The sequence below is a fragment of the Chiloscyllium plagiosum genome, chromosome 36 (genome assembly GCF_004010195.1).
Source record: "Chiloscyllium plagiosum isolate BGI_BamShark_2017 chromosome 36, ASM401019v2, whole genome shotgun sequence".
NCBI lineage: Eukaryota > Metazoa > Chordata > Chondrichthyes > Orectolobiformes > Hemiscylliidae > Chiloscyllium > Chiloscyllium plagiosum.
This window is the reverse complement of record NC_057745.1, coordinates 37,309,953-37,322,499: the sequence shown is the minus strand read 5'-3', so window position 1 is coordinate 37,322,499 and position 12,547 is coordinate 37,309,953. Positions and strand designations below refer to the sequence as shown.

The following is a 12,547-nucleotide window of genomic DNA, read 5'->3' as shown; positions in this document are numbered from 1 at the left end:
GGGTAGGGGGGGGGGGGGCGGTGTCCGAGGCCCCGGGCCGCCGCGCCACCCCCATCCCCTCCCCTCCCCGGGCTCAGGTGAAGGATATCCCCCAGCACAAGGCTGCCCCTGCCGCTGGTGCAGACGCTAATGGCCGAGTCTCCGGGGCAGCGGAACTCGGCGGCGGCCGCCTCCCCCCGCTCCAGCAGCGGCTCCTTGTCGAAGAAAACGAACCGTCTCCATTGCAGGAAGGCAGCCATCTTGCAGTCACGTGATCACGGGGTCATGTGACTCTCCTTAAAGGGGCATCGCTCATCACGTGGTCACTGGTTGGCCAGGACCAGGCCATTCAGCCCTTCGAAGCCAACTTCGCCATTCTGTGCTGGCACTGGGTGGACTCCACCAGCCCGTCACCCCCCTCCCCCCAACAACATTAATCTAAGTCCATGGTCAGTTGGTAAATTGGACATAACATTGTCTTGGTCAAACAATACCGAGGGAGGACGGTTTCTCTGGTTTGTGCAGGGACCCCTTGTTTGCAACCTCTATAAACTATTTGGATGAAAATGTCAGTATCCGATTAGCAAGTTAAAAGACGACACAAAACTTGGTGCAGTTGTGGATGATGAGGAAGGTTATCAACGGCTACAACAGAATATAGATTAGATTCCCTAAAGTGTGGAAACAGGCCCTTCAGCCCAACCAGTCCACACTGACCCTCCAAAAAGTAACCTACACAGACCCATTTCCCTCTGACTAATACACTAAAAGCATGGGCAATTTAGCATGACCAATTCACCTGACCTGCACATCTTTGGACTGTAGGAGGAAGCCAGAGCACGCAGAGGAAACCCAGGCAGAATGTGCAAACTCCACACAGTCACCAAAGACTGGAATCGAACCCAGGTCCCTGGCACTGTGAGGTAGCAGTGCTAACGACTGATCCACCGTGCCACCCCATAGATCAGTTGGAAAGTTAGGCAGAGAAATAGCAGATGGAGTTTAATCCAAATAAGTGTCAGGTGATGCACCTTGGGAGGTCAAATGCAAGAGAAAGGTCTTCAGTAAATAGACTCCCTACAGTATGGAAACAGGCCCTTCAGCCTAAGTCCACACCAACCCTTCTAACTATATCTCACTCAGACCCATTTCCCTACTCTACATTTACCCCTGACTAACACACCTAACACTATGGGCAATTTAGCAATTCATTTCCCTGGCCCCCAACACCTTATTTTTACCATGGACATCCAGTCCCTGGACACGTCAGTCCACCATGACGAAGGTCTCCAAGTCCCCCGTTTCTTCGTCTCACACCGTCCCAACCACTACCCTTCACCTAACCTGCACATCTTTGAACTGTGGGAGTAAACTGGAGCACCCAGAGGAAACCCACACAGACACAGGGTGATACAAAGACAGGTAGAGGGGTAGGTAGCATTTAGAAGGCTGCAGAAGGATTTGGACAGGTTAGACGAGAAAGAAGAAGGGGCCGCTGGAGTGCAACATCTTTAGCCAGAATGACAAACCGAGGGATCATTGCCCAGAAGGCTGTGGAGGTTCAGGTCATTGAGTATATTTAAGACCGAGATAGATGGGTTCTTGAGTATCAAGGATTACTAGGAGAAAGTGAGAGAATGGGGATGAGAGACATATCAGCCATGATTGAACAGTGGGCTAAATGGCCTAATCTCTGCTCCGAGGTCTGAAACTGGAATTGTTTTCAGGAGAAAGTGAGAACTGCAGATGCTGGAGCTCAGAGTTGATAGAGTGTGGTGCTTGAAAAGAACAGCCAGTCAGGCAGCATCCGAGGAGCATGGGTCCCAAGGCAGAATGAGGAGTTCCTCCTGCAGGTGTCAGGTGGTAACAGTTTGTTGGCGGAGGCGGCCCAGGACTTGCATGTCCTTAACGGAGTGGGTGGGGGAGGTGAAGTGTTCAGCCACAGAACGGTGGGGTTGGTGGACGTGCGTGTCCCAGAGATGATGTCCTGTCTCCCCGCTGTAGAGCAGACCGCACCAGGTGCAATGGATGCAGTAGATGACATTTGGAGAGGTGCAGGTGAATTTATGACAAAAATGTCTATGGAACGATCCCTTGGGGCCTTGGACAGAGGTGAGGGGTGTGGTGTGGGCACAGGTTTTACACTTTTTGCAGTGGCTGGGAAAGATGCCAGGAGTGGGGTGCAGGTTGGTGGGAGGTGTGAACCTGACGTAGTCGCTGAGGGAATGGTTTTTTGGAACACTAATAGGGGTGGGGAGGGAAATAAGTCTCTGGTGGTGGGGGTCTGTTAGGAGATGGCAGAAGATGATGCGTTGTATGCGGAGGGTTGTGTGGTGGAAGTTGAGAACCGGGGGGGGGGGTGCGGGGTTCTATCCTTGTGTTGGGCAGCGGTGCGTGGAGATGATGCGTTGGAGGGCATTGTCAATCATCTGGGAAGGGAAGTTGCAATTGAGGTGGAATTGGTCATCCATGGAACAGATGCAATAGAGGCGGAGGAATTGGGAATAAGGGATGGTGTCTTTACAGGAGGTAGCTGTGGGAGGAGGTGAGCTTGTAGTAGATGTCTGTGGTTAGTCAGTTGCCAGAGATGGTGATAGAGAGGTCCAGGAAGGGGTTGGGAGGTTGCCGAGATGTTCCAGGTGAATTTGAGGTTGGGGTGGAAGATTTTGGTAAAGTTGATGAACTGTTCAACCTCCTCATGGGAGCACGAGGTAGCACCGATACAGTCATCGATGTAGTGGAGGAACAGGTGGTGGGTGGTGCTGGTGTAACTGCGGAAGATGGACTGTTCCATGTACCTGACAAAGAGGCACAGTTGGGTCCCATGTAGGTGCCTATGGCTACACCTTTGGTTTGGAGGAAGTGGGTGGATTGGAAGGAGTTGTTGTTAAGGGTGAGGACCAGTTCAGCCAGGCAGATGAGGGTATCAGAGGAAGGGTAGTGGTTGGGACAGTGTGAGACGAAGAAACGGGGGACTTGGAGACCTTCGTCATGGTGGACTGACGTGTCCAGGGACTGGATGTCCATGGTAAAGATAAGGTGTTGGGGGCCAGGGAAATGAAAATCTTGGAGGTTAAAGGCCAGGGTGGTGTCACGAACATAGGTGGGGAGTTCCTGGACTAAGGTGGACAGGACAGTATCGAGATAGGAGAGAGGAGTTCAGTGGGACACGCGCAGGCTGAGACAATGGGTCAACTGGGGCAGTCAGGTTTGTGAATCTTAGGAAGGAGGTAGAATTGGGCAGTGCGGGGTTCACCGACAACGAGGTTGGAGGCTGTAATGGGAGATCCCCAGACGTGATGAGGTTGCGAATCGTCTGGGAGGTGATGGTTTGGTGATGGAAGGTGAGGTCGTGATCAAGGGGGCAGTAGGAGGTGGTGTCTGCAGTTGGCGCCTGGCTTCAGCAGTGTAGAGGTCAGTGTGCCACACTACTACTGCACACCCCTTGTCTGTGTGTTTGATGGTGAGGTTAAGGTTGGAGTGGAGGGCTGCATGTTGTGAGGGAGAGGGGTTGGAATTGGTGAGGCAATGTCACGGTTGCAGTTTGAAATGAAGAGGTCACGGGTGGGTAGCAGGCTAGCATGGGGTGTCCAGATGGATGGGGTGTGTTGGAGGCAGAAGAAGGGGTCCTTGCTGGGTGGGTGGGTGTCTTGGTTAAAAAAGGTAGGCACAGAGGTGGAAGAAGAAACATTCAAGGTCGCAGCGTGTCTCGAACTCATTATCTGGAACAGTAGAGGGATAAAGGTGAGGCCTTTACTGAGGACTAAACATTCGTCCTTGGTGAGGGGGAAGGTCTGGGGGAATGGTGAACACATGGCAGGGTTGGGAGTTAGGACCTGGAGTGGGGCTGGAGTTTACTGAGGACTAAACATTCATCCTCATTTCTGATGAAGGGCTTATGCCCGAAACATCAATTCTCCTGCTCCTCGGATACTGCCTGACCAGCTGTGCTTTTCCAGCTTCGCACTCTAGAATTGTTTTCACTGCAGCATCACAGGCTGAAAAGCAATCTGATAGAAGCTTATAAAATTACGGGTATGAATAGGGTTGAAAGTCTTTCCCCGGTGGAAATTCTAAAATACAATGTGGTATAGGTTTAAGGTGAGAGGGAAAAAGTTTAAGGTGGTTTGTGAGGAAAGGTTTTTTTTTTAAAAAGAGGACAATAGGTGTCTGGAACACACACAAAGTGTTGAGGCATTTAGACAGACATGAACAAGTAAGGGATAGATAGATATGGATCCCATGCTGGCAAATGTGATCAGTTTAGAATAGCATTACAGTCAGCACATTCACATAAGGCCAAAAAGCCTGTTCCTGTGCTGTTCTGTTCTATGTTCCATCACAAGTTTGGTGTATTGTTGGAGAAGGCCTGGGGAGTCATTGAAGCGCATCTTGTGGGTGGTACACACTGTGCATTGGTGATAAGGCAAGTGAATGTGGAACCTGATAATTTGCATGCTCATGAACTGGGCTGTTTTGTCTGGATGGTGTTGAGCTCCTCGAGTGATGTTAAAGCTACACTAGAATCCAACCAGGTGAGGAGTATTCTCTCACAATCCTGACTTATGGCTTGTCGAGGGCAGACAGGCTTTGGCAACATAGGAAGTGGAATACTTACTGGAAAACCCCTAGCCCCGACCCGCTCTTGAATACAGAATCTTTTTAAAAAGTTGATAGTGTCCAACCTGGACCATTGGGCTGCTCTCTCATTAGAGAGAGACGACTGGAAGTGGTTTAACCTGAGGGTCACCACACTCAGGAGAGGACAGGTTGAGGAGAGTTCTTCATGGTAACTTCAGCTGGTAGAGGAATTGAACCCACAATGTTGGCATCATTACTTATGTCGCTAGTCAAGTTCAGGTTTTAGTTGGGCTGGAAAAGCACAGGGAGGTCAGGCAGCATCTGAGGAGCAAGGAAAAAAAATGACAAAAAACGACTGGAATTCCTGAAGGGCTTTTGCCCATAATGTTGATTTTCCTGCTCCTCAGATTCTGCCCGACCTGCTGTGCTTTTCTAGCATCACTCTAATCCCCAACATCTGCAGTACCCACTTCCGCCAAGTTCATGTTTTAGTGAATGATAATCTTCAGGATGTGGACAGTGGGAAATTTAGCAATAGCAACTCCATAGACCAAAGGGGGAAAAGATTGAATTCTCTCTTCTTGGTGATGTCACCTGTCACTTATCTGCATTCCTGATGAAGGGCTTATGCCCAAAACGTCAACTCTCCTGCTCCTTGGACGCTGCCTTACCTGCTGTGCTTTTCAAGCACACTTTTCAACTTTGATCAGCCGGAGCCAAGATGTTGCCTAGCTTTTGTTGCATACGATTGAGATTGCTCCAATTTATGGGTCATTGTATTAGTGCAGAACATTGACCGAAACATGGGAAAGAGGAGTAGGCTATTCAGCCCTTTGAGCCTGCTCTGCCATTCGTATGATCATGGCTGACCATCCAACTCAGTACCCTGTACTCAATTTTACCCTTTATCCTTTGATCCCTTTTGTTCCCTAATGCACTTTCCAACTCCTTGAAATCATAAAATGGTTTGGCCATGACTGTGGAAGTGAATTCCATACTCACCACTCTGAGTGACAACATTCTTTCTCAACTCAACTCAATTCTAAAGGGTTTACCCTATATCCTTATACTGTTCTAGACTCCCTCGCCATTGGCAACATCCCTCCCGCATCTACCCTGTCCACTCCTCTTAGAATGTTTGGATTTCTATGACATTCCCTTCATTCTTCTGAACTGCAGAAAATATAATCCTAACCAATTCAACCTCTCCTCATATCAATTCTTCTATCCCAGGAATCAGTCCGGTAAATCTTTGCTGCACTCCCTCTATACCCAAGAATATTCTCCCTCAGACAAGGAGGCCACAAATGCACACAATACTCGTTTGGTCTCACCAAGGCCCTGTATAACTGTAGCAAGGCATCCCTGCTTCTATACTCCTAATCTTCTCACGATGTGTAATTGGTGTACAAGGACACTCCATTCTCATTGCACATTCCCCTCTCTCAATTTATAGCCATTCAGATAATCTGCCTTCCTGTTTTTGCTACCAAAGTGGATAACCTCATTTTTATCCACATTACTCTGCATTTGAAATACATTTGCCTACTCATTCAGCCTGTTAAAATCACTGAATTGTGGCAAATCAGCAAAATAATACCCAAAGTCAACATATCGTAAGCCATATTTTAAAATTTGAGAGAGTTCTGCCTAACTTGAAAGCTTGCAAACAGGAAGAGTGGTTGTGATGAGTTGATACACCAGTAGCATCTTGAGTTGATTCACAGATAAACATTAAATGGTAGCTTGCTGTAACTACAAGCACCTGATGCTGCACAGGTTTCCTCTTAACTAAGCTTTAACAGCAATAATCAGATTGCAGCTTCAGGCTATTGAAAGTTCTGGCTCAAACCAGACTGAAGTTGTAAAATTCAATTGCTCAGAGCTGTTACTGTCTAGCTAACTGCCCCAGACAAGATCATGGACTCTTGTGCACCCCCAATTATCTGATCATTATGTGCAGCTGCACATTCAAACATCTGTACCATAAACACTAGAAACGTCTTCCTAAATCTCTTCCTGTAATCCCCTCCTCCTTCATGACATCTTATAATCTATCTTTCCTGAAAGTTAGTAAATTCTCATCTCACAGTAAGAACTCTGAACTTTAGATCACTACTTTGGATGTTTTATTAAATGAAAAGATGTTCTATAATCGCAGGATGTGGATGGTATACACTATAGACCAAAGTGTCTCCACTGTGAAACTCACTAGTTGATATGAAAGGCCTAGGCAGATTCAAGACGACAGTACGTGTAATTTTACATCAGAGAATGGTTACACAGCACAGGAGGCCATTCAGCTTGCAGCTCTCTACATGAGCAATTCATATATTTCTACTTTCCTTCCTTTCACCATTAGCTCTGCAAACTCTGAGTGAATTCAGGAATGCTGATTGAGTTCACAATCACTCCCCAGGCTGTGGTTACATTTAAAGACAGGTAGACTCAGTACTTGCACTAATTAGTTTGGAAAAGCTTTGTATTAAAATTGCACTGCATGTCATTTTACTGGACAACATCTTCTGTCGTTCAATTGTTGAAATTTGGAATATACAAAGGACGGAAATCATTATAATGAGCCTAGAGTTCAACACATCCAAACATTTACTCATCTCTTCAATAATACCCAGTCATTAAAGCTGTTGCTTAGCGATTTTTTTTTTAAAAGTGCAATCTGTTAATTTACCCAACCCAAATATCTAAGCAGACTGGTCAAGCAAGAATTATGTATAGGCAACGTATGAAACATACCAGGAAATTAAGTTTTAAAAAAATTAAGTTGAATTTTATTAATAGGACAATTGCTCCATTAGACTGGAGCCCTTTAGATGGCACATTACCGTAAGCTTAGTACGAGTTTACATAAGTGATCAGAATAATCCCTCCTTCCCCAGACAGATTTCCTGGTATGAGGAGTCCCCTAAGTCACAACTTTGAGAGAAGAGTAGCTGACCATGATGCTGCCCATTGGCTCACCATACCTGGCAGAACAAGTCTGAAAAGCAACAAGTGTCTCATTCTCTTCCTGACTCAACAGAAACTTATTTTACATTCAGAAAATACTTTACATAAAGCAGCAATATAGTCTTCACGCTGTACTCGTGATCCAAAGTTGGGATGAACACCTGAACAAGGATTTAAAACAGAGACCGCAATATAGGTGTGTGTGCTTAATGGTTTAACAGTGAGATCAAACGTTAACATTTTGGACGGATGAAGTAAACGGGCTATCCCTACATGTGCCTTGTTCTCAATCTCCTGGTCAAATTTATTTCCCCTGACAGTTGAGATGTGTTCACTTACACAGTAACAGAATGAAGAGCATTGAAGGAAGAACCAGTCATTAGGTGGAGCTGTGTGAAAGTTAATGCTGGGCTATAAGGATCACTCATTGCCAGCTGTTAGTGGAGGAATTCATGGTCAGTAATGAGAAACAATACAGTTCATCCTTACCCATTTTAGTACAAATTTTTAAAAATCACAATCCAAGACAAGAGGTAAATCAAACGCAAAGTGGGAAATTCAACGAGGTTCTCGTTGTAATACTGAAGCCAATTTAAAGGCAGCTTATGTTTGAGAAAGAACTAATAACTTCTACTCAGAAAATTCCCAACCGATTGATGACTCTGCACACAAGAAAATTCCTGAAGCAAAAGTAACACAGCAGGTTGACCAGCAGACACTAAACCTGCCTCTCCCAACATGGTATCTCCACGTGGGTTTAGGAAGAGGAGTTACACATCCAATCCCCTAAAGGTCTGACAGCTCTTTTTGAGGAGGGCAGGGTGAAGATTGTTAGAAAGTAAAGGTGTAAGATTGAGAGCAGTCTCACTTACATAGCACTTGAGCTAAGCTTAGATAGAAACAGAAGGCCCAGGACACACAGTCAGCTGATGACAAATTCAGAAAAATATATCAACATTTTATTGGACAGAGGGAACAACAGAGCAGATAAACACAACTGGTAGGGACACAGTAGAGTCTTAGTGAGTCTGGCTGCTTTATTTTGAGGGATTGTAAGTGCAGAAAAAGACCCTGATCCACACCACATGGTGCACATTCTCAACATCAGACAAAGACCAGTAACCAAACGCACAGATAGAAACCTGGTCCCTTTTCACATCAAGTCCCAACATTCATTTGTACCTCTCAACACCTCCATTGGCTGCTGGACCGAACTCATTATTAGATTAGAAATTTATTTTGTTGAAATCTACTTTTTAAATTAGATATTCAAAAGAAAAAAAAACTCACTCCAACAGAGGGAATCCTACTCAATAACGGAACGACAATACAACCATTAATTTGCTGAAGCTTCAGTACAGGCCAGTCCAAAACCCTGTAACAATCTTTGTGCGACTCACTGAATGAGTCTTGGGTAACATGCAGAGACCCACATTTCCCTAAAATTAAACTGGAAATCAGGCTCTACTCTCACTTTGCTCAGCAAACTATATACAGTTTTAAGAAAACCCCTCACTCCTTAAGATCAGTTGCCAGTCCAGTAGCTAACCTCGGAGTGTGTACTCAAACCAAGTAGACAGTCACTAAACAAAGAAAAACACAGCAGAAGCAGACTGATGAGAATGGCTAGTGACTTGCAGGAGGCAGGCTTAAAATTGGGAGCAAAACACAGAGCAAACTTCTCTGGCATGATGTTTAATATCAAATGGATGGGGAGTGGTTCATTTTACAGAGAGATAGCCAGCTTCGACATTACACTCTGGCAGTCCCTCTGGAGCAGCAACTTCTCAATGTCATTGAGCTAGTGAGCATTTGCAGAGTGCCACTGTCTGCATTCAGTTCCAGAAACAAAACTGAAATGTCCGATATCTAGGAAAATAACTCAAAGGCCAGTGTATTACCTATGGTGCAGCAATTAGATTGGAGAACATCACATAGGGTTTGACAATAAACCATGAAGTTTAAGCAATGTTACCATCTCTGTGCCATGTAACATGTTTGAATACAGTCTTGCCTGTGATTCCCTGCTGACAACTTGGGGCCTGATATCCATTTTCTAACTGCCCTGGACACAATACAGCTACAGTCTGCATGAGTGGTTCATTCCACATTTTTAAGCAATTTTTAAGAATAAAATTATTAATGATAGAAGCTCCGATGACTGAAGCACTGGATTGATTTTGAGCCTGACTACAACGCACAAGAGGAACTGGAGTTAAAAACCGGGGTTTTGTGGGAAATATTTAGAACAGGATGCAAAGTCATAACAAACTCCTTTCCCATCAAGTAAATTCATGCAGGTGCCCAAACCACTCAAGATTAATTCAGTCATTTCAGTCTGTCCATGTTGCAAGAGTTTTCACAGAAACTAGTGTCGCATTACACATGGCCGATTCTGAACTGGGGACACCAGTGACAACACTCCTGGCCCCTACATTTCATGAAACAACTGCTATCAGCAACTGCTGGTTGGTGATGGGGCACACCTGTAGCAGCCGGGGACATTCGAGACTACAAAAAGCAGAGCAGTTTTACAGGAGGCAGAGAAAAAGAACTTTGCCCAGGTACTTGTACACATTCTGCACATGACAGTGGCTGTATGAAGACAGGGATGTAGTACACTCTAATGAGTTGACATGCCCCTGCACTAACATTTCACAGACCAATCTTATCATGGTTCTGTCGACTTATTTTTAAAGCCGAGTATCGAGCACTAGGGCTGTTAAAAGTTTGATTTAATAGATTCAACTTACCCTAAGCAGACACTAAAGCAAAATGAACATACTTCAATTCAGTGCAATAAGTTCATTCATAACCATTCATTAACTAAATAAAAACCATAACAATCGAAGGGAGAAGACACACAAGGAACAAAAATACTTGGCTTCCAATAACTTGAAGCTTTTAAATCCCTTTGAACGTCAACCTCTTGCTGCAAACACTGCCTCCTGCTGGTCACAATGCAGTTTAAACTTGAACTGTACTTGGTTTTACAAGTAGAATTATCCAACAAAGTCTGTCACAGGAAAATCCAGTTTTGTTTTTAAAAAAAAGTGAAATGTACACCTCTACTCTCAATCACACATCGTCGTTCTGTTAAATTATGGCAGACTGGTCCATTACATAAAAAGTAATGTAATATAAATAGAACCGGTGCAGCAGCCAGGAGCAGTTACAATTCATCTGGAGGGTGTTTGTCTGAGTTGCTTTCTAGTGTTCCCTCAGCTGTACCTGAAAGAAAATTTAAAAAATTCAAACATACTTATGTGGGAAGGAAAATAACAAAAATGCAGAGATTTGCAACAATGATATCAGGGATAAGGGATGTGAAGACACTGAAGAACAGGAAGCCTTCCACTTAGTACACAGAAGGTTAAGGAGGGATTTCAGAGGAATTTTAAAATGATGACTAGCTTTGATGAAATAAGGGGGAAAAGGTTTATCCAAATGCAAAAGGGTAGGTTTGCAGAAGACACAGATTTAACTAGTGAAAGAGGAATCGGACAGTGAATTTGATTTTGAAACAGTCAGTGAACTGCTCTGATTTGGACTGTACTGTCTGGAAAGGCAGATGCAATAAACACCAGACGGGGAGAACGTATAGGATTATGGGGAAAAAGCAGAGGAATAGAAGGAATTGGTTAGCTCTTTCGTGAGCCAGCACAGATACAATGGTCTAAATGGCTTCCTGGAGTACTTTACCTTTGTGTGATTAAGTTACTTCAAAAGGAAACAGATAACGGAAACTTTCTTTCCACTCCATGAGAAAAGGTCATAACAAAGAAAAGGTCGAGACTAAGTATAGCTTTGATTTCCAAATCCAGTGTTTCAAACACAACCCAACTATCCGTACTGTTCTTCCTAATCTCTCCCAGTTATTTAGTTTAGGAAGCCCAGATCAGTAAACTCACACGACCCTAATCCTCACCTTTACTGGACTCTAATACATCTGCCTCTGGTATCTCTGCCTCATCATCCTCAACGGTGGTTTGATCTTTGTTTACTGTAGGTGGAGCCTCGCCAGGTTTCACCACCTCTACATGCTCTAGCAGAAAGAAATATTCACGTCAGTGACTTACCACTTCCACAACAGGATGAGAACCATATGAAACAAAAAGATTTTAAATCAAATGGTTACATTATATTTCCTTCCCCCCCAGCAGACAGTCCCTGAAGGCTCTGTCTCTCTGGGAGACAGGGATCCCATGCTTTTTGAAATAATGGCAACATGTCCTCTCTGAGGGTATACACTCAATTCACAAATAAAACTATTAAAGTTTAACCAGTAAGCCTTACTAGACACATTATAATTCCTCAGCTATATCCCTGGTAACTGTTTTAGCTAGAACACTTTGCAAAAAGCTTACCTGTGTCTTCCCCTGTCTCTCTTGTGGGTGGTATAATGTTCTCACTATCAGCAGTTGTGTTCTGGTCTTCGGTTGTTGTATTTTTCATCTCTTGTGTTGTGTTCTTCTCTTTCCGGAGCTTGGGTTTGGCGAATTTTGCTTTGTTTAGTAAGTATTTTACTTCTCGGTCTAGTAGACCAAGCTTTGCCTCAATGTCCTTGGCAAGGAGGATGGGTTTCTGGGTGGACGGCAGCTTATTCTGCTCTTCCACAGTCTCATTTTTCCATTTCTGAAACACAGGTTAAATAGAAATTAACTACAGAATATTCCCAGGGCTTGGACATTATTAGGTATTGCTGTTTACTGTCACAGCTTTCCACTGCTCCTGCTGATATTTCACACCAGGATATAGTTTCAAATACACTGCATTGTGTTACCATTTGCTGAGATACAGTTAAAGATGGTGGACTGGTTGTTTTTGCATAAGAGGTCAACACATGATAACAAGCAACACAGTTGTGAGACATCAAAGATAAGACAGCACCAGGTGGCTCAGTGGTTAGCACTGCTGCCTCACAGAGCCAGGGACCCAGGTTCAATTCCAGCCATGGGCAACTGCATGGAGTTTGCACATTCTCCCCCATGTTTGCTTGGGTTTCCTCCAGGTGCTCCGG

The 12,547-nt window shown here is 44.6% G+C and overlaps 2 protein-coding genes across 2 annotated transcripts in view; both read right to left on the bottom strand.

The window, feature by feature from the left end:
- The window catches only part of vps11 (VPS11 core subunit of CORVET and HOPS complexes), a 40,432-nt gene extending 40,173 nt beyond the window's left edge, over positions 1 to 259 (bottom strand). Inside the window, exon 1 of the mRNA XM_043677072.1 lies at positions 50 to 259. Within this exon, the coding sequence (XP_043533007.1) occupies positions 50 to 239 (190 nt within the window). The 5' untranslated portion in view covers positions 240 to 259. The remainder of the gene's footprint in view (positions 1 to 49) is intronic.
- Positions 260 to 7,321: 7,062 nt separating this feature from the next.
- The window catches only part of hyou1 (hypoxia up-regulated 1), a 38,720-nt gene continuing 33,494 nt past the window's right edge, over positions 7,322 to 12,547 (bottom strand). Inside the window, exons 23-25 of the mRNA XM_043677721.1 lie at positions 11,895 to 12,162; positions 11,456 to 11,572; positions 7,322 to 10,758 (exon numbers count right to left, since the gene is read on the bottom strand). Of these exons, the coding sequence (XP_043533656.1) occupies positions 10,700 to 10,758; positions 11,456 to 11,572; positions 11,895 to 12,162 (444 nt within the window). The 3' untranslated portion in view covers positions 7,322 to 10,699. The remainder of the gene's footprint in view (positions 10,759 to 11,455; positions 11,573 to 11,894; positions 12,163 to 12,547) is intronic.